The sequence below is a fragment of the Macaca mulatta genome, chromosome 14 (assembly GCF_049350105.2).
Source record: "Macaca mulatta isolate MMU2019108-1 chromosome 14, T2T-MMU8v2.0, whole genome shotgun sequence".
Lineage (NCBI taxonomy): Eukaryota > Metazoa > Chordata > Mammalia > Primates > Cercopithecidae > Macaca > Macaca mulatta.
In genome coordinates, this window is record NC_133419.1 from 46,926,994 (window position 1) to 46,953,722 (window position 26,729).

At 40.9% G+C, this 26,729-nt stretch overlaps 1 protein-coding gene across 1 annotated transcript; it reads right to left on the reverse strand.

The window, feature by feature from the left end:
• Nucleotides 1-514: 514 nt before the first annotated feature.
• On the reverse strand, nucleotides 515-26,529 carry LDHAL6A (lactate dehydrogenase A like 6A). The gene is made up of 7 exons (XM_028833570.2): nucleotides 26,281-26,529; nucleotides 18,792-18,909; nucleotides 17,150-17,323; nucleotides 4,199-4,372; nucleotides 3,349-3,466; nucleotides 2,184-2,307; nucleotides 515-1,398 (listed from the first exon to the last, which is right to left on the reverse strand). The coding sequence occupies exons 1-7, from the start codon at nucleotides 26,404-26,406 to the stop codon at nucleotides 1,234-1,236; spliced, it is 999 nt and encodes a 332-aa protein (XP_028689403.2). The 5' UTR covers nucleotides 26,407-26,529; the 3' UTR covers nucleotides 515-1,233.
• Between the last annotated feature and the right edge of the window lie 200 nt (nucleotides 26,530-26,729).

The following is a 26,729-nucleotide window of genomic DNA, read 5'->3' on the forward strand; positions in this document are numbered from 1 at the left end:
TTGAGTAACTTATCTGTGAAAGGTCCAAGGTGATACTCTCCTACCAACCCTACTAAATTTGTTTCCTTTCTAGGCCTCAGTGAACCATAAGTGTTTTCATCAGAAAGGAGCACAGTGGCAGGTCCAAACTATATACCTGATAACTTTAGGATTAAAGGGAAAGATACAGTGTACCATTGCCTCCCTGCTTTGTCATTTAAAGTTTCGTCTTCATGGTGAGTGATTCTGTAGCCAAGTTTGTGACCACCCAATGAACTATGTAGCTACTGTATGTCCTGCAGAGCTCATCCAGAATAGAATGTTCTTGATCAAAATGAGAGTGCTAGAAGGCTCATGAGGCTATAAAGGAAAGTATATTCCGATTTGGGATGTTATTAAGATAATTAGGCAGCCCATTCTACTCCCAAGAGAAGAACGACCAGTTTAATCTGTTGTCACCAAGGGGTTTACAGCTTAAGACCTTTCCTGTAAAAATTAAAATGCACTCATAAAAGTTACCAGAAGAAAAACCAGCAAGGTCAAATCAAGGTTTTATCTAATGTTAGGAACATTTAGATTACTTTGTGTGTGTGTGTATATATATATTTTTATTTTTACATTGTAGAGGAAATTAAAGCTTTTATTAAATGGCATGTAAACACAGGTATTAAGCCATAGAGAAGAATTACTATGCACCTGATGAAAAGAATCAAGATTTCTATAACACAGCATACACATTCTCATGGACCAGATGGCAGTTACGTATACATACAAGGCAAGTACTAAAAGATACCAAAAACATCTTTGATGCCATCACTTTTGTTTGGAAAAAAAAAAAGTGTCGTCCATCATCTGGATACTAAATCAAAGCTAAGGCCAAGCACAGTGGCTCGCCCCTGTAATCACAGCACTTTGGGAGTTCATAAACCCCATCTCTACAAAAAAATACAAAAATTAGCCAGGCATGGAGGCACACACATGTGGTCCCACCTACTCTGAAGGCTGAAGTGGGAGGCTCACCTGAGTTCGGGAGGTCAAGGTTGCAGTGAGCCGTGATGGTGCCACTGCATTCCAGCTTGGGTAACAGAATGAGACCCACTCCCCAAAAAAAAGCTGGAAGGCTACACTAAATAGGTCACTCTTTCCTCTATTTTTCTAACTTTTAGAAATTCAAATTTATTTTAAAGTTTGACATATACAATTCCATAACTACTATTTCATCTTCAATCTATAGAATGGTAACTTTAAGCAACTTTAAAACTTGAGTTCCTTCTGAATTTCCCAGAGTGTTTCTGCACTCTTTTGCAAGCAGGCCTCCTCTTCAAGGGTCAGTTTCACTTTTATGAGGTCTGTGATGCCATTCTCTCCCAGGATACATGGGACACTAAGGAATATTTCTTCATTTATTCCATAGAGGCCCTGAAAGTAAAGACTTAAAAATTATTCCTTTTTTAACTTTTAACAAAGGTCTGCAATATGAGAAACAACAGTTGTGAGGTGAATGAATAACAGATTGATAGTACAAACTATGGCAGAGTACCAAGACAGAGAACAATTTAAAACATGATTAGACATATTTATTGTTCAGTTTCAACCCACCATCTCTCCACATGGGCCCCAGCCTCCTGCCATGTTTGCTGGGGCCCACCCTTCTTTCCTCATCTCCTTACTCCATACCACTTCCTATCAAGAGACCACTTCAAAATTCCTATGACTTTATTTCCAATGATTTAGATCTCTCTTGTTTTATAACCTCTCCCATTTAGACTAGCAGAAGGATCTCACCCATGCCCCAACTCCCCTCTCCCCAGGAGACTGCTAATTCTTTTGTGTCTAGTGCTTTTTTCCTAGATCTCTTCATTGGACATAATCGAAACAAAGAGAACAACTCCAAAGGTACCAAGGTCTGCCCATAGTGGTTCCCAGTGTTTCCAGATACTGGTAGAGTCAGATCACTTAGTTAAATAATCAAGTTGCAAAAACACTCACTTTTATCTAATAAAAGGAAATGTCACGCTAGACCAGGACAAAGGTCTATAAAGATAGACTCTTTCCCCGATCTCCCCACTCTTCAGCAGCAAAGAACAGACTTCAGGAAGAGAGGTTCTTCCATGAGATCAAACCCAAAACCGGAGTGTCTCAAAAATGTTATTTACCCCTGTTTTATGTTGAAGTTAATGATTTTTCAAACGTGAATGTCCTACCTTACTTAGGGTAGAAACTGGATGCACTCTCCTGAGATTCTTCAAAATACTTTCTGTTAAATCAGCTACAGATAGGCTAATGCCCCAAGAAGTATAACCTTTCATTTTGACCATCTCATAGCCACTGTAGTTAGAAGAAACCATAAACATAAGTTAGTTGAGAAGATCCACTTGTCATTGAACTTCCACTTTATAGCATCCTATCTAACAATGCCACAAAACTGCAATGACTCCATCAACAACTTCTCCTAGAAATTACTTGGAGTATGTATGCATTTTTTTCTTAAGTCTTGCTCTGTCGCCCAGGCTGGAGGGCAGTGGCTCAATCTCGGCTCACTGCAACCTCCACCTCCCAGGTTTAAGCAGTCTTCCCTCCTTAGCCTCCTGAGTAGCTGGGATTACAAGTGTGCACCACCATTTGTGGCTAATTTTTGTATTTTTAGTAGAGCTGGGTTTTCACCACATTGGCCAGGCTGTTTTCATACTCCTGACCTCAAGTGGTCTGCCCACCCTGGTCTCTCAAAGTGGTAGGATTAGAGGCATGAGCCACCACGCCTGGCCATATGTATGCCTTTTTTAGGGAGGGTCTCAGCTGGAGTGCAGTGGCACCATCAGAGCTCGCCTTGACCTCTTGGGCTCAAGCAAGCCACCATACGCTCAGCTAATTTTTTTTTTTTTTTTTTTTTCGTAGAGATGGGGTCTCCCTATGTTGCCCAGGCTGGTCTCATACTCCTGAGCTCAAGTGATCCTCCCACCTCAGCTTCCCAAAGTGCTGGGATTATAGGCATGAGCCACCATGCCTTGCCATGGTGGTTAAACATTAGAGTTACAAGTACAGAGATGCAGAAATTAATATGGAATTAATTCCACCACTAACAATAAACACTATATAGCAAGTGTTTGAAAAAATACATTGTCAGTCAACAAGTGAGCCCCTACCATGTGCTCAATACTGGGTTAGGCTCAGGAATGAGCAACATAGAATCAGTCCCTGACTGTTGAAGAATTTATAATCTGGTGAGTATGATCACACAAAAAAGCAGAAGTGCAAATAAAAATATGGGGAATACAACAACATATACTTAAGGGACTAATCTCAACCTTCTAACAGAGTTCAGGCTCACAACTTCTAAGGTACTGAAAATGTGAAACTAGCGTGTATTACCTGGAAATCACTTTTTTGTGGACATTTTCCCACTGCTCAGGATCTTTATCAGTTCCTATATCTGGGTTCAGATCCTTCAGAGGGACACCAGCAATGTTCACACCACTCCACACAGGAACTAAGAAAGAGATACCCAAAATCCCACTTCTTACAGCATAGTATTAGCAGGGTTTTGGTTTTTGACCTTAGCAAAACTGTTATGAGTGGTTTTCAACTAGGAATGTTCTGATATCTGAGCCCCACTCCAGATATTCTAAATCCAGATCTCCACAGAGGGGGATCCACAATTCTATTATCTTGGCAAAGATTCTGCAAATAAGAAAATTGCAGTTTTAAACTTTCCACTAAGAAGTTTTAGTTTTTCTACCTTTTAAGTCTTTTTCCATAGCCAAGGTTTATATTAAATAGATTTCAAAGGTTTTTTAGCCAGAAGACACTAAGAGGGGAGAAAAAGACTATTACCACAGTACTCTTTCTCTTCCCTCTTACATTCTTCAGTTATACCCATCCCTTAATCTGAAGAATGCCTACTACATGAAGTACACTGCTGACCTTTGTGAACTAGAGTGTCCCAAATTAAATACAAACTATGTCGTGTTACTTAGTTCTCTATTTAAGAAAAGCATTATAATCCTAGCCATCCATATGTAGGATTATAGTGTCAATCTCACATTTTTCAAATCTGTATTTTTTGTTATTTTAAAAATAAGTGTAGTAAAAAATTACTACTAAAAGGGCCTAAAGTGGAATAAAGTCTTTTCTCCCCTCCCAGGAGCTACTTTGCATTAAATGTCTATATGATTGGTAGGAAATAGATATTGCAGAGGCTCCAATCGTGCCTCAGCCTTACCACTTGAGTCGCCATGCTCTCCAAGGATCAGCCCATGACAGCTTTCAGAGTGGATGCCAAGCCTTTGCCCAATAAAGTAACGAAAACGAGCAGAGTCCAGATTACAACCACTTCCAATAACACGGTTTTTGGGAAATGCGCTCAACTTCCAGGCTACATAAGTTAAGATATCCACTAAGAAGAAAAAGTTCATATCAAGAAACGTCCTCATCTGCAAGGATACGTTTTTTAGATTTACCTAACTTAAAACTAGTAAATCTGATGTTTTGTGGAGGGGGCCAGAAACATGGTTTTCTATCCAACCCCAGCTATACCCCAACTCTAAGAATATCTACCAAATAGAAGTAATGAAAAACCTTTTTGTTGATACTTTGCATAGCTTGGTATGCAGAAACAGAATGTTCACAGAAAATTCTGAGAAATATGAATAAACAAATACTCTTATCAAGTCTTTCAAATAATTTTGCTCAGAGAATAACCCATTTTCAACGAAAAGCATAGTTAAGAGGGGAACAGAGGGATGGGCACAGTGGCTCACACCTGTAATCCCAGAACTTTGGGAGGCTGAGGCGGGCGGATCACGAGGTCAAGAAATTGAGACCATCCTGGCCAACATGGTGAAACCCCATCTCTACTAAAAATAGAAAAATTAGCTGGGTGTGGTGGCATGCACCTGTAGTCCCAGCTACTCAGGAGGCTGAGGCAGGAGAATCGCTTGAACCTGGGAGGCAGAGGTTGCAGTGAGCCGAGATCACATCAGCTGCACTCCAGCCTGGCGACAGAGCGACACTGCATCTCAAAAAAAAAAAAAAAAAAAAAGGAGTTGGGGAGAACAGAAAGAAACAAGTATAAATCCCAGCTACTTGGGAGGCAGAGATGGAGGGATCCCTTAAGGCAAGCAATCATTCAAGACCATCCTGGGCAATATAGCAAAACTGCATCTCCAAAAGGAAAATAAGCCAGGCGCGTGGTGCCATGTGCCTATTGTTCCAACTACTTGGGAGGCTGAGCCAGGTGGATCACGTCAGCTCAGGAGATCAAGCTGCAGTGAGCTACTATCACACCACTGTACACCAGCCTGGGCAACAGAGCAGGAACAAGACCAACTGTGTCTCTGTCCCAGTAGGGAAGGGATAAATTTTTGACACAGTGTGATATTTGAGTGTCAGTTATTTTAAACATTATTAGCTTTATCAGAATTTTTTTCTTGAAGTTAATTTTTAAAATGATAATACCAAAAAGGTCAGTGTAGCTATATTAATAGCAAATAATAGAATTTTCAACAAGAAAGCATTAATGGGGGTAGAGATAATACATTTATGTATGTATAATATGTATATAATATGTAATATATATGTATTATCTCTATTATGTATCATACACATTTATGTATTATCTCTGTATCCCCACTAACACATAATTACATTATATACAATTATGTATAACATATGTATTAAACATGTATTCTCATTAATGTATGAGATATATAAAACAATGCAACAATTTAACAACTGTACATTTATATATACTTAATATAGCCTCAAAATATATGAAAAAAATTAGGAACTGTAGATTTGATTCATAAGCATAGTAGACAATTTTAACATACTTTTGTTATAAACTGATTTATAAAGTTAATTTTGCAAAACTAAATAAAATTAATAAGTATAATCAAATAAAGATCATCATGCCCATTAAAGTCCATAATACATCAGGAATTTTTTTTTTTTTTACAAACACTATTATCTGGATCACAAAGTGTTAACAGACTCTAAAGAACTGATCAGACAACCCAATTCAGTTATATCAGAATCAACCACAATAAAATTTTTTTAAATGTTGAAACATACACTTTTTTTTCTGAGACAGGGTCTCGCTCTGTCACCAGGCTGGAGTGCAATGGCGCGATCTTGGCTCACTTTCTACCTCTGCCTCCTGGGTCCAAGTGATTTTCCTGCCTCAGCCTCCCGAGTAGCTGGTACTACAGGTGTGTGCCACCACGCCTGGCTAATTTTTATATTTTTAGTAGTGATGGGGTTTCAGCGTGTTGGCCAGGATGGTCTCGATCTCTTGACCTCGTGATCCACCCACCTTGGCCTCCCAAAGTGCTGGGATTACCGACATGAGCCCCTGTGCCTGGCCCCAAAAATACACTTTTAAATGACTCATTGAGTTAAAGAGGAAGTAAGACAAGGGATTACAATATATTTAAAACGAAAATACAAAGTACAATGAAACAAAGTTAATAAATAAAATTGTATATGGTGATAAATTTATTTTATTTTATTTTATTTTTGAGACGCACTCGTTGCCCAGGCTGGAGTGGAGTGGCGCAATCTCTGCTCACTGCAACCTCCGCCTCCTGGGTTCAAGTGATTCTCCTCCCTCAGCCTCCCAAGTAACTGGGATTACAGGCACCAGCCACCACGCCCGACTAATTTTTGTAGTTTTAGTAGAGGTAGGGTTTTACCATGTTGGCCAGGCTGGTCTCAAACTCCTGACCTCAGGTGATCCACCTGCCTCGGCCTCCCAAAGTGTTGGGACTACAGGCGTGAGCCACTGCACCCGGCCTAATTTATATTTTTTAATGCATTTTTAAAACAAAGATTTTTTAAAATCAGTGACAAGCGTTATTTTAACAGTAAAATAAAAGGAAGGAAAGAGTATCGAATAGTAGGAAAAATTATTTTTTTAATAGAGACAGGGTCTTGCTATGCTGCCCAGGCTGGTCTAACTCCTGACTTCAAGCAGTCCTCCTGCCCCAGCCTCTCAAAGTGCTGGGATTACAGATGTGAGTGACCATGCCCAGCCTAAAAAATATTTTTTTAAAAACAGCATCAGAGGCCGGTTGCAGTGGCTCACGCCTGTAATCCCAGCACTTTGGGAGGCCAAAGCCAGTGGATCTCCTGAGGTCAAGAGATTGAGACCATCCTGGCCAACATGCTGAAACCCCGTCTCTATTAAAAATACAAAAATTAGCTGGCCATGGTGGTGCGCGCCTGTAGTCCCAGCTATTTGGGAGGCTAAGGCAGGAGAATCACTTGAACCCAGGAGGCGGAGGTTGCAGTGAGCCGAGATCGCACCACTGCACTCCAGCCTGGCAACAGCGAGACTCCGTCTGAAAAACAGAAAAGAAAAGAAACATACGTCATCACCAGGCATGGTGGCTCACTCCTGTAATCCCAGCACTTTGGGAGGCCAAGGTGGGTGGATCACGAGGTCAGGAGTTTAAGACCAGCCTGGCCAACATGGTGAAACCCCGTCTCTACTAAAAATACAAAAATTAGCCAGGTGTGGTGGCGGCCACCTGTAATCCCAGCTACTCGGGAGGCTGAGGCAGAGAATTGCTTGAACCCGGGAGGCAAAGGTTGCAGTGAGCTGAGATTGCACCACTGGGCTCCAGCCTGGGTGACAGAGCGAGACTCCGTCTCAAAAAAATAAAAAATAAAAAAATAATAATAATAAAAGAAAAAGAAAAATACTTTAAGCAGCAGCTTTACCCCATAAATGCAAAGGTGGTTCAATATCAAAAAATCTGTCAACATATTACACCAGATGAGATTTAAAGTAAAAGAGATATATGATCATTTTAACTATAGGAAAACTCATTCAAGGATTAAAAAAATAAAACTAAACAATCTGGGAACAGAAGGAAACTGCTTTTTATCTCAAAAAGGTATCTATCAAAATCCAAAGCAAACATACATTATGAAGAAAACTTAGAAGCATTTTCATTAAAGTCAGAAACAAGACAAGGATACCCACTATCACTGTTTCTGTTTAACATTATACTGGAGAGTCTTCTAGATTATGCAACAGGACAAGGGAGAAAAAAAACTCCTAAGAATAAACCAAGGCCAGACACGGTGGCTCACACCCGTAATCCCAGCTTACAGGGAGGCCGAGGTGAGAGGATCACTTGAGACTAGGAGTTTGAGACCAGCCTGGGCAACATAGCAAGACCTCGTCTCTACAAAAAATTTAAAAAGTAGTCAGGTGTGGTGGCATACACCTTTAGTCCGAGATACTTGGGAGGCTGAGACAGGATCACTTGAGCCCAGGGGTTCAAGGTTACAGTGAGCTATGGTTGTGCCACTGCACTTCAGCATAAGTGGCAAAGCAAAAGCCTGTGTCTGTCTGTCTACCTACCTAACCTACGTGCCTACCTACCTTCCTTCCTTCCTTTCATCTATCAATTAGTTTTTATAAACAGACCAAAGTCCTTATTTGGAGATGGTAGAATTATCTAATAGAAAACTTCTGATAATGCCTGCTTGCCTGGGACTTTGAGGAGCTACTATAGGAGCAATTATTTTGTTTACTAAAACTGAGTACCTTCCTATCTCTTTGACATATGTTTACAAAGCCTGGGTAAAAATGGTATAAATTACTTTTGAACCATCTCCACATTCTGAGGCCTTCAGCAGGGCAATGAAGAGGTGTTCTATGTGTAGAATTTGCAGTATCAAAAATAAGAAAATACTCATAAGTGAGGAAATGTGTTGTTTTTATTTAAGTGTAGTAGGACAATATTTCACAAATCATTCTACAAAGTGATTTGTCCTGCTATTTCTGCAGTTTCAAAATAGGTGTTTTTTAGAACCATTCACAAAAATTTCCAGTAGTGAAGTCAGAATTATTTGGGGAAAAACAGGTAAGGTAAAGAGTTCACTTTCATATTACTTGGATTAAACCTCTTATTTTCTTATAGGCTCAGTCATTAACAAAGTAGCAGCTTTCAACTAAATCAAATGTCTAAAATAAATATTAACAACTCTTATTTGAAAAATCTATTTGTTCTTGTTTTAGATAATTAGAATAGTATTTTTTTAAGCATTTGTTGGTACCTTTTCCATTTGGTTGAACTTTTAACTTAGCTTTATGTAATAACTCATACTTTAAAAATGATAAATGCATCAAATTCTATCCTAAACATATGAAGACAAGATTCAGAATCGTGTAGTCGATCTCTGTGAAGAACATAATTTCTAATTTGTCTTTCTTGTAAATCCATATTTTTTATGGCAGATTTAATATAAGTACTCAAATAGTAGAAATTAGACACTTAAAAGATATGAAGATGACATCTTTTGTCCTCTAAAACAATGTTTTCTAAACACGTAGTATTTCCATTAATGTAGAAGTTAGAGCTTCTGTTCCCTGTTTAATACCCATTGACGGTAAAAAGTGATACTGAAACAGTCTGATCATACCACTATTTAAAATGGTAAGCATTCATTCTAATACCTGAAATGGAGAGAAGTATGCGTAGAAATGTCTAAGTTTTCTCACACATAAAGCTATCAAGTGAAAAACCTCAGTTAGTCATGCTGGGCCTTAAGAGGTTCGTCACCTGCCATTGAAATGCAAGGGGATTGGGGGACCTCCACCAGGCCCTGGGTCTGGAACTGAGAAAGTGACCTGTTTTAATTGGTAAACTGAAAACAGAGCAAGTAACTCAGCTGTGTCCCAGGGTACCCAACCACATTTTTGAGGTAAATGACTATAGATTTGAAGAAAAGGTTAAACTTTTCCTAAATCTTTGATCTTCAATTGTTTAGGTTCTCTTCCTGTATTATTTTACATCCCCTCCCTTACCGTACTGCCTTCTAAATTTTCCATTTTCCACTTCTATTTGGTCATTTAGTTCATGTAAATAATTAGTTACTGGAACTTTTTAATTTGTTTAAAAAAAAAAAAAAGTCCTAAATACTCTTAAATCAACAGTTACAAACCTCCATAAGCCATTCTGGGTAGATTTTTCTTTTTAAAAAAATTTTTTTTTTTTTTTAAACAGAGACAGGGTTTCACACTATTTTGCCCAGGCTGGTCTTGAACTCCTGGGCTCACGCAATCCTCCCACCTCAGCCTCCCAAAGTGCTAGGGATTTTAGGTGCGAACCACCACACCCAGCCTCATTCTGAATAGTTTTGAAATTAATACGTAGTATTTGTTATGTCTTGTGCTCCACATTTCCACAGTAATAAACTAAAATCCTATTTTAAAATAATGTCAACAGCATGTTATTTATCATTGAAATAAGATCTGGATGCAATTTTTTATTTTATTTAAAAAACCTGGCCAGGTATGGTGGTTCATGTCTGTAATCCCAGCACTTTGGGAGGCCAAGGCGAGTACATCACTTGAGGCCAGGAGTTGGAGACCAGCCTGGCCAAACATGGCGAAACTCCGGCTCTACTGAAAATACAAGAATTAACTGGGCATGATGGTGCGCGCCTGCAATCCCAGCTACTTGGAAAGCTGAGGCACAAGAATCACTTGAACCCAGGAGGTGGAGACTGTAGTGAGCCAAGTTTGTGCCACTGCACTCCAGCCTGAGTGACAGAGCAAGACCCTGTCTCAAAAAAAAAAACAAACAAAAAAATCAAAAAAACCTTCTAAAATGTACAGTTTTACGTTTCTACCACTACATGGATAAAGTTATGCACTTAGGTAAGATAAATTTTTAACATAAAGAAACCCTAATTGCTTGTTTTAATTTTTAAAATTTCACATTCATATCAGCATAATAAAATATCATATATAAACTAAAACAAAAATTCTTAAAATGGACTGCAGTAGGTCAGTTAGTGAAAATAAAACACTGTTGAAATGTGGCCAGGCACTGTGGCTCACGCCTGTAATCCCAACACTTTGGGAGGCTGAGGTGAACAGATCTCTTGGGGTTAGGAGTTTGAGACCAGACTGGCCATCATGGTGAAACCCCATCTCTACTAAAAATACAAAAATTAGCCAGGCGTGGTAGGTCACGCCTGTAATTCCAGCTACTTGGGAGGCTGAGGCAGGAGAATGGCTTGAACCCGGGAGGTGGATGGAGGTGGCAGTGAGCCAAGATCACCCCACTGCACTCCAGCCTGGGCAACAGACCGAGACTCCATCTCAAAAAAAAAAAAAAAAAAAAAAAAAAGTGTGCTAGGTAAATAAGTAAATGTGAGTATTGCTGTGAAGTTAGTAATGTTTAAAAAATAGCACCACAATCATCATAACTATTAATACATTCAGTTTTTATCCATGATTTGCCAAAGTAAAAATTGGCACATCCTTTAAAGGGAGATTTCTAAAGGAACTTAAGAACTTCTAAAAGTGTCAATGGTGATTCATTTAAATGATACTTTTCCTGACCTTAAAATTCTGATTTGAACTTGCACTCCATTGTGTAGTGATGCTGCCTCTAAATATTACACATGTGTGAAGCCTTTCCTCTACTACAGAATCACTAAAACCAAGCCTTGAGGACTGTGGAGACACGGGAGCTGCATCTGAAGGCAGTCCTGCATAGGAATTAGTACCTGCACCTGAGAAACCCCTCTCTATCCAGATTGCTCTCAGAATTACCTTTTCTTTCACCAAAATTTTAGTTAAATATTACCATTCAGTGCCACACAGTGGCTCACGCCTGTAATCCCAGTACTTTGGGAGGCCAAGGCAGGCGGATCACTTGATACCAGGAGTTCAAGACCAGCCTGACCAACATGGTAAAATCCCATCTGTACTAAAAATACAAAAATTAGCTGGGCATGGTGGCACGTGCCTGTAATCAGCTACTTGGGAAGCTGAGGCACGAGAATTGCTTGAACCTGAGAGGCAGAGGTTGCAGTGAGCCAAGATTGCACCGCTGCACTCCAGCCTGGGTGACAGAGAGAGAGACTATCTCAAAAAAAATAAATATTATTCAGGGGGGAAAAAAATCTTTCCTGAGTGGTATCAATTTTTGGTAGCTTAATAATGCTAATTTAAAGTTGTCAGTTTTTTGTTTTTTTGTTTTTTTATAAGAGTAATGAAGTTAATTATTTCTTTTAACTTTTGAAGCACCTGAAATTTTGAAGATGGTTCTTAGTGAACCATTTTAACAAACTCACTAAAATAATGGAGAAGACTTTCTTCAACATGATTCTAATATCAGAAAAAGTTTTCTAAATAGATATAGAAGATATATTTGATAGTGTGTACTATAACTGCATACACTATCAAGCAAATACAGAACTAAGCTGTTAAATCATTTGAGATTGAGATTTTTTGATTTTTTTCCTCATTTTTACTGCTCTTAATGGCAGACAGCCAGTATATAAAACACAGAAAAAGTATCCTCTGAATGTGCTTATTAGACATATTAGTCAATAAATTAAATATTCTTTAATAGACTTCTGCCATAATGCACAGAGAAGCATCTTTTGCAAATGTGCTTCTAAAATCTGCGGTGGGAGTGTGGTGGGCCAGTTAATGTCGCCAAGCAAGTGATGCTTAGTTTGTGTTTCCTCATTTGTTATCATATAACCTTAATGATGTGGGACTTTGAGGGTGGAGGCTTTTTAGTGCAAATTAAAACAAAGTAGGTTGGGGATTCATTTCACATTTACTGTTTGTATTAACTTACTGTCCCTACAGACGTCAGCGCCCTGAATGGTTAGAGAAATTAATGAAGGAGCTCCATCAGGTGCCTTCACAACTCTTGAGTCTTATCAGAATCTCTCCACAGCTCTCATTTCAAAAATGACACTGTGAGATTTCAGGATGTGAAAACACTTACTGGAAAGTAAGAAAATATAAAATACTATTATACAATGTGATAATGTATCATCAGCTTGTTATTTTCAGTGTGCTTCCATGTAGCGCCAGACTACCATTTCTGAATTTTGGATTTGGTATTTTTTTTAAAGAATCAAACTCTTGGCCGGGCACGGTGGCTCAAGCCTGTAATCCCAGCACTTTGGGAGGCCGAGGCGGGTGGATCACGAGGTCAGGAGATCGAGACTATCCTGGCTAACATGGTGAAACCCCGTCTCTACTAAAAATACAAAAAACTAGCCGGGCGTGGTGGCAGGTGCCTGTAGTCTCAGCTACTTGGGAGGCTGAGGCGGGAGAATGGCGTGAACCCGGGAGGCGGAGCTTGCAGTGAGCCGAGATCACGCCACTGCACTCCAGCCTGGGAGACACAGCGAGACTCCGTCTCAAAAAAAAAAAAAAAAAAAAAAGAATCAAACTCTTAAAAAGAGCAAATGCTTACACCAATAGCCTGTATGAAGGAAAATTTATGTGAAAGCCAAAGATATGCATGCAGTTAAATATATAAATAAATATCTCAATGCCATACAAAAAGAACTTTTGATAATCTATTAACTATTTTAAAAAAGAAAAAACAGAGCCTCAAACTTGTGGGACACCGTTAAGCACACCAACATATATATGCATGTATGGTAGCACCAGAAGGAGGGGAGAGGAGCAGAAAATTATTCAAAGAAATAACAGCTGAAACTTCCCAAATAGAAAAACATTACACATCCAAACCAGGTGCAGTGGCTCATGCCTGTAATCCCAGCACTTTGGGAGGCTGAGGTGGGCAGATCAGTTCAGGTCAGGAGTTCGAGACCAGCCTGGCCAACATGGAGAAACCCCATCTCTACTAAAAATACAAAAAATAAGCCAGGAGTGGTGGTGAGTGCCCATAATCCCAGCTACTCAGGAGGCTGAGGCACGAGAATCACTTGAATCCAGGAGGCAGAGGTTGCAGTGAGCTGAGATCACGCCATTGCACTCCAGTCTGGGCCACAGAGCAAGACTCCGTCTCAAAACAAGAAGAAGAAAAAAAAAAAAAAAAAAAACCTAAACATCCAAGCTGCTCAATGAATTCCAAGTGGTATAAACTGAAAGACTTTCACACTTCGACACATCATAGTCAAAGTGTTAAAAGCCAAAGAGAAAATATTGGAAACAGCAAGAAAAAAACAACTTATTAAATACAAAAGAACCAAAATAAATCAGCAGCAATCCCTATCAAAATCCTTGTTGGTTTTACTTTAGAAATTGACCAGCTGATTCATAAATTCATAAGGAAATGCTAAGGATCTAGACAAGCAAAAAAAAAAAAATATATATATATATATATATATTTTATGGTTTACAGCTTTTTGTTACTACATATGTTTTTCTCCATCTTCTTTCATTTTTAACTTAATATATCATGAAGCTCACTCCATAGTAGTATTTATAAATATGTTGATTACTGTAGCTTTGTGGTAAGTTTTGAAATCAGGGGCCGGGCGCGGTGGCTCAAGCCTGTAATCCCAGCACTTTGGGAGGCCGAGACGGGCGGATCACGAGATCAGGAGTTCGAGACCATCCTGGCTAACACGGTGAAACCCCGTCTCTACTAAAAAATACAAAAAACTAGCCGGGCGAGGTGGCGGGCGCCTGTAGTCCCGGCTACTCGGGAGGCTGAGGCAGGAGAATGGCGTAAAAACCCAGGAGGCAGAGCTTGCAGTGAGCTGAGATCCGGCCACTGCACTCCAGCCTGGGCGACACAGCGAGACTCCGTCTCAAAAAAAAAAAAAAAAAAAGAAATCAGGATGTGTTAAGTCCTCTGACTGTTCTTTAAGATTATTTTGGGCCAGGCATGCTGGCTCACACCTGTAATCCCAGCACTTTGGTTATGGGTTTATATATATATATATATATATATATATATATATATATATATATATATATATAGAAAGAGAGAGAGAGAGAGAGAGAGAGAGAGAGAGAGAGACTTGCCTTGTCACCCAGGCTGGAGTACAGTGGCATGATCTCAGCTCACTGCAGCCTCCGCCTCCTGGGTTCAAGTGATTCTCTTGCCTCAGCCTCCAGAGTAGCTAGGATTACAGGTGTGCACCACCATGCCCAGCTAATTTTTGTATTTTTAGTAAAGATGGGATTTTGCCATGTTGGCCAGGCTGGTCTCGAACTCCTGACCTCAGGTGATCCACCCGGCTCAGCTCCCAAAGTGCTGGGATATGGCTGGGCGCGGTGGCTCACGCCTGTAATCCCAGCACTTTGAGAGGCTGAGGCAGGTGGATCACCAGACATTAAGAGTTCGAGACCAGTCTGGCCAACATGATGAAACCCCATCTCCACAAAAAATACAAAAATTAGCCGGGCAGTAGTGGCGTGTGCCTGTTATCCCAGCTACTCTGGGGGCTGAGGCACGAGGATCGCTTGAACCCACGAGATGGAGGTTGTGGTGAGTGGGGATGGTGCCACTGCACTCCAGCCTGGCAACAAAGCGAGACTCCGTCTAAAAAAAAAAAAAAAAAAAAAAAAAAAAAAAAAAAAAAAAAAACCCATAACCAAAGTGCTGGGATTACAGGTGTGAGCCAGCATGCCTGGCCCAAAATAATTTTAAAGAACAGTCAGAGGACTTAACACATCCTGATTTCAAAACTTACCACAAAGCTACAGTAATCAACATATTTATAAATACTACTATGGAGTGAGCTTCATGATATATTAAGTTAAAAATGAAAGAAGATGGAGAAAAACATATGTAGTAACAAAAAGCTGTAAACCATAAAAAATGTAAATGGTTACCTATAAAGGGATGGAGGCTATAGGGGAAAGGGCACAGGGACAGAAGCTGGAGACTTGGAATAATTCCTGTTCTCTAGAATTGATGTTGGAGCCATGTGAATATTTTATAAAACTGTGAAACAAAAGTTAAATAGTTCTTCAGCATCGAAATTAAAATGAATAAACTTAATCACGCACTCAACTCAGTTTTGGTCACACAGAGAAAAACTATTCCAAATGATTTTAGAATACAGTAATTTGAATATCCCTAAACTACTAAGCTCAAGACTCATAATCTCTAGCTGTTTGACATTTCCTCTGATCATTTCAGGTATCTTAATTTTTCTCCTCTATATTTAACATCCCCACCTCCTTCCCTCACTGACTCCCACCCGATCGGTAAATTTACCAACCCAGTTAAATGAAACTACCATTCGTTCAGTTACTCAAAGGAAAAATCTAGAAGTTATTTTTTATTCCTCCCTTTCCCTCACTACACACAATCTATCAGCAGTCCTGCACATGTTATCTCCAAAGTCTATTTTGCGTTTGTCCACCTTGTACATGCACCAGTGAGGAGTCTAGTACAATTCTGGAGAGTCAGGCAGGAACTATAGCCCTGCTTTCACTTCTCAAACAGTAATGTGGAAAGCAAACCTCAGCCTTTAGAATATAAATCTTGAAGTCATATGATTAAGCATATTATCTTCCCATACACACCACTTTTTTTTTTTTTTTTTTTTTTTTTTGGAGACAGGGTCTCACTCTGTCACCCAGGCTGGAGTACAGTGGCGCAATCATGGCTCACTGCAGCCTTGACCTCCCTGGCTGAAGCAATCCTCCCGCCTCAGCCTCCCAAGTAGCTAGGACTACAGGCATGCTCCACCATGCCCTGATAATTTTTGTATTTTTTTTTTGTAGAGATGGAGTTTTGTCATGTTGCCCAGGCTGTTCTCAAACTCCTGGATTCAAGCACTTCACCCACCTTGGGCTCCCAAAGTGTTGGGATTATAGGCGTATAGGTGTGAGCCACTGCACCTGGCCTCACACTAGTATTTTTTTAAAGTCATTATAGTATATACACTGATTACAACTGTGCAAAGTACATATTACACTAACAAAACAGATTCTGGAATTATATTGGTAGTTTACGATTTAATACTCATTAAATTCTTTTTCTCTTCAAAGTTACTAAACCCACCCCCAAAAACTCCTTCACTGAACAGTGAAAATAAAGCTGACCTATGTAGCCATAAAAAAACAAAATCATGTCCTTTGTAGCAACATGGATGCAGCTGGAGGACATTATTCTAAGCTAATTAATGCAACAATAGAAAACCAAATACCACATGTTCTCACATATAAGTGGGAGCTAAATATGTGGGTGCACATGGACATAAAGATGGGAACAAGTGACACTGGAGACTACTAGACAGGGAGGGAGTGAGGACAGCAAGGGCTGAAAAACTATTAGGTACTTCGCTCACTACCTGGGTGGCAGGATCAGTCCTACCCCAAACCTCATCATCACGCAGTATACCCATGTAATGAACCTATACAGCGTACTCCCGAATTGAAAAGTTGAAAATGTAAAACAACAAAACTGACCTGGATTAGTAACAATAAGCAGTTTGCAGTGAGGGCTATATTGGGTAATATTGGGAATCATTAATTTAAAGATGGACACATTTCGCTGGACTAAATCAAGGCGTGTTTCTCCTTTTTTCTGGCGTGCACCTGCTGTGATAATCACTAGATTGGAGTTTGCAGTGACTAAGTAATCTGGGGAAAGATTAGAAGAAACAATCGATTATGAAAGAAAACATCTGGCATTTAAGTATACTTCCTGTTCACTTCAATCACCACACTATGTTTACCAAAGAGCAGGTTCCCTGAAATCTTCTAGTATGCCCAGACTACTTTTTAATTTCAGGAAATTAGCACTAAGTTTCCCTTGTACATTTTTTTTTAATTAAAAAAAAAAAAACCTAAGTCATGCACAGTGGCTCACGCCTGTAATCCCAGCACTTTGGGAGGCCGACGTGGGTCAATCACTTGAAGTTAGGAGTTCAAGACCAGACTGGCCAATGTGGCAAAACCCCATCTCTACTAAAAATACAAAAATTAGCCAGGCACAGTGGCGGGTGCCTGTAGTCCCAGCTACAAGAGAGACTGAGGCAGAGGTCACAATGAGCCAAGATCACACCGCAACACTCCAACCTGGGTGACAGAGCAAGACTCCATTTCCAAAAACAAAAACCTCCTAAGTTGGGTGCAGTAGTGCACCTGTAGTCCCAGTTACTTGGAGGCTGAGACCAAGAGGATCACTTGAGCCCAGAAGTCCAAGTCCAGCCTGGGCCAACATAGCAAGACACTGTCTCAAAAAAACACCTCATCTCCTAAAATATCTTTTGTATTATTTAGACGAAGAGGTCAAAATATGGATTAGTCTGGCAAGAATACTGAGAGATAGATGTGGTGTGAACAGACTTTTGAATAGGGAATTGTTGGTTCATTCATTTGTTCAAATAATTATCTCCTAGGTGCCAAGTGAATAAAGTACAGTAGTGAAGAGCTTAGGCTTTGGACTCAAACAGAACTGAGTTCAAATCCCTACTCCATCACTTTTTTTTTTTTTGAGACAGAGTTTCACTCTTGTTGCCCAGGCTAGAGTGCAATGGCGTGATCTTGGCTCACCACCACCTCTGCCTCCCGGGTTCAAGCGATTCTCCTGCCTCAGCCTCGTGAGTAGCTGGGGTTACAGGCATGCACCACCATGCCCGGCTAATTTTTATATTTTTAATAGAGACAGGGTTTCTCTATGTTGGTCAGGCTGGTCTCAAACTCCCAACCTCAGGTGATCCGCCCTCCTTGGCCTCCCAAAGTGCTGGGATTACAGGCGTGAGCCACCATGCCCAGTCCTATCACTTTTAATTAACCTTAGTTCAGAGGTACATCATCTCTTAAATAGAGTTGTGCTTAGGTCAATGTCTCACACACAATAGGCAGTCAGTTCATTGCAGCTGTCATGGTAACTGCTATTACTGCTGCTCACAAGGAACTCAGTCTGGTGCTGTGGGAAACCTTGCAAAGTACAACCTAAGGATCTGAACATGTTATGAGAGCACAGAGTAGGGAGCAACTAGCCTTATCTGTAAAAACTGCAGAGGTCAAAAGAAATAAAGATGATTTTCTTGGATATTTGTTCATGTATATTAGAATATTTATAGTATTTAACTATGACATTAACCTTTGCTGGAGACAATATTTGGCATTTTCATAAAAGGGCTGCCATGTTGAAGATCCATTGTCTCACCCTTCAGTTTGCCTTCATCAGCATCCACAAGGACAAGTTCATCACTCAAACCCTAAAAAACATTATTAGTCAAATGGGTGAGTGTATCTCTTGATTAACTGGAGAATGAAAGAAAATTCTTATATTGGTGATCTGTGTCTAGCTTGTGAATTATCAAAATCAAAGGAAACATAATAAATGATCTCATCATTTCATCATGATATAAAAGTCTAAACCAGAAAAAATACAAGTTACAAAGAGGAACGTTTCAGCTCATCATTAGGAAAACAAAAACAAACTGCGTAGTAAATCGAACAATCTCTGAAAGTCGTCAGCAGCCCCATTTCCCATTTCAGCCGAGGCTGCAGAGTGATAAAGTAGGGCTTCTGCTGAAGGCATTTCTCACCAGACCATGGGCTTCTTGAGAAAAGGAAGTCATTCATCTCCAGCCATCTGGTGCTTACTTATCATCCACCTGGCACAGAGGAGCTCAACGTTTTTTGAATAAATGGTATCTTAGTCCATTTCCTGCTCCTTATAACAGAATGTATGAAACTGAGTACTTTATAAAGAAAAGGAATTTATTTCTTACAGTTATGGAGGCTGAGAAGTCCAAGGCCAAGGGGCCGGCATCTGGTGAGGGCTTTCTTGCTGGAGGAGACTCTGCAGAGTCCCAAGGCAGTGCAAGGCATCACATGGCAAGGAGGCTGAGATTGCTAAATTCAGGTCTCTTCCTCTTCTTGTAAAGCTACCATTCCTACTCCCCTGATAACCCATTCATCCATAGATTAATCCATGGCAGAACCCTCATGACCCAGTCGACTCTTAAAGGCCCCACCTCTCCATACTGCCACATGGAGGATTAAATTTAAACATGAGTTCCAGAGGGGACAAACATTTAAACCACAGCAAATGGATTAAAATATAAGGCTCCTTCCAACTCAAAAATATTTTAGTTCTATAGTCAGACAGTTATTACCTGCAGAAACCAATTCGTACTATTTATATGATGCTACTTTATATGTAGGAAAGGAGAGAAAATACAGTTCTATTTAAAAAAACAAAACAAAACACTAGAAATACAAGAAACTGATTCAAATAGTTGCCTCAAGTGGATGCTAAGGAAAGGTTGGATGGAAACTAGTGTGACTTCTCCATGTATGTATCTTTTCTTTTTTCTTTTTTTGAGATGGAGTCTCTTGCTCTGTTACCCAGGCTGGAATGCAGTGGTGCAGTCTCAGCTTACTGCAGCCTCCACCTCCTGGGTTCTAGTGATTCTCCTGCCTCAGCCTCCTGAGTAGCTGGGATTATAGGCATGTGCCACCAGGCCCAGCTAATTTTTTTGTATTTTTAGTAGAGACAGGGTTTCACCATGTTGGCCAGGCTGGTCTCAAACTCCTGACTTCAAGTGATCCACCTGCCCTGGTCTCTCAAAGTGCTGGGATTATAGGCGTGAGCCTTAATCCGCACCCAGCCTTGTATGTATCTGTCTGAATTCTACTTTTACTTTTTGTTTCTGAGACAGGGGCTTGCTCTGGCCCCCAGGCAGGAGTACAGTAGCATGATCTTGACTCACTGCAGCCTCAACCTTCTCAGGCTCAGATGATCTTCCCACCTCAGCCTCCTGGGTAGCTGGAACAACAGGTGCTTGCCACCACATCTGACTCATTTTTGTATTTTTTGTAGAGATGGGGTTTCACCATGTTGCCCAGGCTGGTCTCAAAGTCCAGGACTCAAGTGATCCGCCTGCCTCAGCCTATGAAAGTGCTGGGATTACAGGCGTGAGCCTGTGCCCAGCCTACTTTTTTTTTTTTTTTTTTTTTTGAGATGGAGTCTCCCTCTTGTTGCCCAGGCTGGAGTGCAGTGGTGCTATCACGGCTCACTGCAACCTCCACCTTCCTAGGTTCAAGCAATTCTACTGCCTCAGTCTCCCAAGTATCTGGGATTATAGGCGCCCGCCACCACGCCTGGCTAATTTTTTGTGTGTTTTTAGTAGAGACAGGGTTTCACCATGTTGGCCAGGCTGGTCTCAAACTCCTGACCTCATGATTCACCTGCCATGGCCTCCCAAAGTGCTGGGATTACAGGCATGAGCCACCGTACCCAGCCTTACTTTCAAACCTTGTAAATGTATTACCTTTTAACTACATATTCTTTTATCTTTATTACATAATATATTTTTCCTTGGAGGAAAAATAGCACCTTTGTGTTAGTGCTGGGAAGTAAATGATCAAGGCGGGGCATGGTGGATCACGCCTGTAATCCCAGCACTTTGGGAGGCTGAAGTGGGCGGATCACGAGGTCAGGAATTCGAGACCAACCTGGCCAATATGGTGAAACCCTGTCTTTACTAAAAATACAAAAATTAGCCAGGCATGGTGGCGCGTGCCTGTAGTCCCAGCTACTCAGGAAGCTGAGGGAGAAGAATCGCTTGAACCCAGGAGGCAGAGGTTGAAGTGAGCCATGATTGCACTACAGCACTCCAGCCTGGGCGACAGAGCGAGATTCCGTCTCAAAAAAAAGAAGTAAATGACCAAGGCCGGGCGCGGTGCCTCACGCATGTAATCCCAGCACTTTGGGAGGCAAAGGTGGGCAGATCACCTGAGGTCAGGAGTTCCAGACCAGCCTGGCCAACATGGTGAAACCCTGCCCCTTCTAAAAATACAAAAATTAGCCGGGCATGGGGGCACATGCCTGTAATCCCAGCTACTTGGGAGGCTGAGGCAGGAGAATCACTTGAACCCGGGAGGGAGAGACTGCCATGAACCGAGATCAGATTGGCCATTGCACTCCAGCCTGTGCGACAGAGTGAGACTCACTCTCAGAAAAAAAGAAAAGAACCAAGCATCCATAATTTAAGCACATATCCAATTCACATTGTTAGAGCTTTTTACCTTTTTTCTTTTTTGAGACAGGGTCTCACTTTGTCACCCAAGCTGGAGTACAGTAGCACATTCATGGCTCACTGCAGCATTAACCTCTTGGGCTCAAGCAAGCCTCCTGCCTCAGCCTCCCAAGTAGCTAGTACTACTAGCAGGTACCACTGCACCTGGCTTTTTTGAGATGGAGTTTCTGCTCTTGTTGCCCAGGGTGGAGTGCAATGGTGCAATCTTGGCTCACAGCAACCTCTGCCTCCTGGGTTCAAGGGATTCTCCTGCCTTAGCCTCCCAAGTAGCTGGGATTACAGGCATGTACCACCACCATGCCCAGCTAATTTTTTATATTTTTTGTAGAGATGGGGTTTCGCCATGTTGGCCAGGCTGGTCTCAAACTCCTGACCTCAGGTGATCCACCTGCCTTGGCCTCCCGAAGTGCTGTGAGGCCACTGTGTGCAGCCACCTAGCTAATTTTTAATTTTTATTCATTTATTTATATTTTAGAGACAGGGTCTTGCTTTGTTGCCTAGGCTGGTCTCAAACTCCTAGGCTCAAGTGATACTCTTGCCTCGGCTTCCCAAAGTGCAGGATTACAGGAATGAGCCACTGCCTGGATCCAGCCTGGATCTTTTTACTCTATTTGAATTACTGGAAATTCAAAGCCAAGCGCTTTAAATTTTAAACTAGACTACAACTGATTAACCTAGAAGTCTAAGCTGTATTGCAAGGAACAGGTTGTTGCTTAATGAAATGCCAAAGCTTCTTGGACACTCAGTTATTCAGAGATTGGAGTCATATGGAACAGTATTACATGGCATTGATAAAGTTATCTTTGAAAGGCAGCTTTGAAAATGTATCATAACCCCAGGAGCAAGGAACATAAATAGCCCAGATCTTGGTTTCTAATACTATTATCCAATAAAAGGAACCAAGTTTCCTTGGAGAAAAAAGGCTGATTCTAGGAGTGGTGCAGAAAATATACAAGATGAAGAACCAGAAACATCTTGAAATGACAAAGAGTAACGAAGCGTTCAAAACCAAACAAAACTCTATACTGATGTAGTATGTCAAAGGCACACAGCAGGCAACTTCAAAGAATTACCAATGGCCACAGCTGGAACAAATTCATACAGAAGTATTAGATTATAATCCAAAGTATAAAGTAAGACCCATGAGTGCATAGTGATATTAACAAATGATTGAATTAATAGGGGAGGAAGGATAAATCTCCCACACAGAAGAATTAAAATAATTCTCCACCCCGTAAGTGTAGGCTGCATATAGGGACTTTCTTCCAAAGAGACCAGTATGGAAAGGGGGAAAATAGTAACTTTACAGTAGAGAAACCTGATAAACACAGTCTCAGTCAGGTAACCGAGGTCAACATCAACACTGAATCATGATAGTATGTACCCGGGATAAGATGTGATGAAAAATGGCACTTTATATGTCTTCCTCCCCAAAACCCAAAACCTTGGTCTCACCATTAAAAAAAAAAACCACCAAATTCCAACAGAAAGGTGTTCTACAAAATACCTGACTAGTACTCCTCAAAACGCTCAGTCATCAAAGACGAAAAATCTAAAGAAACTGTCATAGTCTAGAGGAGCCCAAGGAGAAACAGTGACTAAATGTCATGTGGTATCATCCTGGATGGGATCATGGAACAGAAAAAGGACATAGGTAAAAACTAAAGAAATCTGAGTAAAGTGTGGACTTTATAGTTAAAGGTGATATGTCAATATCCATTCTATCATCATGACAAATGTACCACACTAAGGTATACAATATGTATTAGAGTTCTCTAGAGGGCCAGGACTAATAGGATAGATGTATATATGAAAGGGAGTTTACTAAGGAGTATTGACCCACATGATCACAATGTGAAGTCCCACAACAGGCCATTTGCAAGCTGAGCAGCAAGGAAGCCAGCCCAAGTCCCAAAACCTCAAAAGTAGGGAAGACAACAGTGCAGCCTTCAGTCCGCAGCCAGAGGCCTGAGAGCCCCTGGCAAACCACTGGTGTAGGTCTCAGAGTTCAAAAGCTGAAGAACTTGGAGTCTGATGTTTGAGGGCAGCAAGCATCCAGCATGAAAGAGAGATGAAGGCGGGAAGACTTAGCCAATCTAGTCCTTCCACGTTCCTCTGCCTGCTTTTATCCTAGACGTGCTGGCAGCTGATTAGATGGTGCTCACCCAGATTGAGGGTAGGTTTGTGTCTCTCGGTCCTCAGACTCAAATGTTAATCTCCTTTGGCAATACCCTCACAGACACACCCAGGAACAATACCCTGCATCCTTCAACCCAATCAAGTTTACACTCAATATTAACCATCACACCATACTAAGGTATAATGTTAATAACTACATGTGGAGTATAAACTATTATCCTTTCAATTTTTCTGTAAATCTAAAACTACTCAAAAAAATAAAGTCTATAAAAATATATCCTAACAATCTCTCTGGACTCTCTTTCCTTATAAAAATGAAAGTAAACAGAGTATCCCATCTTTATATTCACAATCCAGTGCATTTTCCATTTTAATGGGCATCTTTGAGCAATTCTTTCATCCAACTACTAAATATCAATTACAGGAGGCACTGATCTAGATTCGGGATACATCGCTGAAAGAGAATACAAGTGGATCTCACATTACACTAATTAAAGTTTACGTATTACGGTATAACTCAGTAGTTTTTAAAGACATTACTGTTTCTCTACTAGGTTCGTGCCATAAATTCCTGACAATAAAATCCTGAACAATTCCTTTTGAGAATTCCTTATCAGCAAGGAGTTTTTAGGCTATCACCATCTCCTTGAATGACAGAAGTTGCAGTGTCTAGGGCAAGGACAGGGAAAGATTAAAGTGAGCCTTAACCTGAGGCTTTATAGGGGGATTATGTACCCTATTTCCTAAGATATTCAAATGCCATAGTTAGCAACATACTAGAATTCAAGTTCTAGAAGCAGGAGGTGACTGGGAAAGTTCTGCTTCATACCTTTACAGCAGGGAGCATCACTGAGTTTGGACAATGGGTGCTACAGGTGGCATTTTAAGCCTCCAGAGGTAAACCCCCAGTGGAGCCTATGGATACTCTTACATGCCTAGTGTGGCCTGTACCTCCCATCACCAGTTGCAATGGAATGCACTCCTGTCCACCACCTCCACCCGAGATCTAGGACCTCCCATCACAGATAGGGCCATGAAACAGGTGCAGCCCCATGGTACTGCCCTCTCCTCGGCCCCTGGAACCTCCCATCAGAAGCCCCGAAATTCCCTCCACTCCTGCAACCAAAGCTAAGCAGCAGCTGGCAGAGGTAGGAGTTCCAGGGATATGGCTCAGTCCCTCCCCAAATGGCCCTTCAAAGCAGAGGTGATAAATAAATATTTTATTTCAAGCTTTTCTGTATATATTACCTGTATACTTATTCATGCAATTAGAGATAGTCTGTGCCTTTTTTCTCCTCTAAAAAATAGGTCTAATATTTACTTTTCAGGGTTGTAATATTGGATAATTTATAAACATATTATTATTACTGATGTTTAAAAAAATGTGTTGGGCAAAGCAAGGTGACTCACGTCTGTTATCTCAACACTTCAGGAAGCTGAGGCCTCCTGCTTGAGGCCAGGAGTTTGACAGCAGCCTGGGCAATACGTGGAGGCCCCATCAATCAATGAGTCACAGATGCGTTGGTTTTCACCTGTGTGCATTCTTCATTAGCAGTGAGGACACTGCTGATAAAGGCATTACAATAGGTAGGACAAAATGAATCATGGGGAATTTGTATGGCTGGCAGGAGCAGCAGTTGGCTGCGGCCGCTATCCTTAGTGCCACAAGGTCACTATGTCATCTAGATATGAAACCCAGAGGCAATCCTTTAAATCCAATGAATCATGCCAGGTTTAAAGATTATATAAAAGATGGCTTAAAACATTTTACAGATACTTCATTAATAAAAGTATAGCTCAAAATGTCTTATGATTTATTAAAACTTTATGGTAATAAAGTTCGTATCAGGGTAATATTCTTAGAAAGGGGTCAGAATCCTTTTTGGCCTCTGTCTATAGCCATTAAACTTTGTCAGCTGTATCAGTACTAAGAACAGCTAAACACTAAAACTAAGCTAACATGAACGAGGAATGAAGGGAAATAAAGATCTAGAGACTAGGAAATGGGAGAGATATTTCAAGGAAAAAAGATTGTATTTTGTGCTCACAGGCTGCCTACCATCACTGACATGCTTGTATACTGTTTTCTGCCACCTCTTTCTACAGTTTGTTTTGTGAGCTGAGTTTCCAAATCAAGCAAAGGGGTACCTCATATTGTCATTATGTGAAAGCGAAATGTCAACATACTTTCACAGAGATGCTTCTAACATATGATATAATACTATTTTAAAAAAGGAGCGCCCTCTGGGTGGAACAACTTAAAAAAGGGCACCTTTTCCTCTGGTGCCCCTTGTACTGGATCCCCACTCATCCCTTGAACTGGACACAACCTGCACAACCATACACTGTGGCCTTGCCTCCAACCGAGGTGAACCCTGTGGTGCGGAGCACATAACTTACTTTTAATAAGATGCTGATAGCACAGGCCACACCAACCGATCCAGTTCCTACAATGGAGATCTTATTGTGATGAATGGCCTCCTCTTTCGTGAAATTCTTAATAAGTTCACTCTTGACAGTTGCCATCTTGGAAACCTAACAGTGAAGACAAATTGCACAGCCATTTCTAAGACCTGAAATTGGAAATGGCTTGGAATTCCAAGACCTGTGGTGAGAGCGCGTATGGAGAACTTCTGGGCCCCCGTGTGGAAGGAGGTGCAAGACCGACAAATCTGACAGCAAAGAAGCTGGGTAGGTTCTGGCCAGGTAGCTCAGCATCCATGAAGCGGACCAGGGGAAGGAGAAGAAAGCGTGAGTATAGTTAAGAGAAATTAAGAGAGAGAGAGGAAAGGAACAGGGGCTGCTCCATCAAACATGAAACCACAGCTGGGACGGCTCTCCGTCCCGCA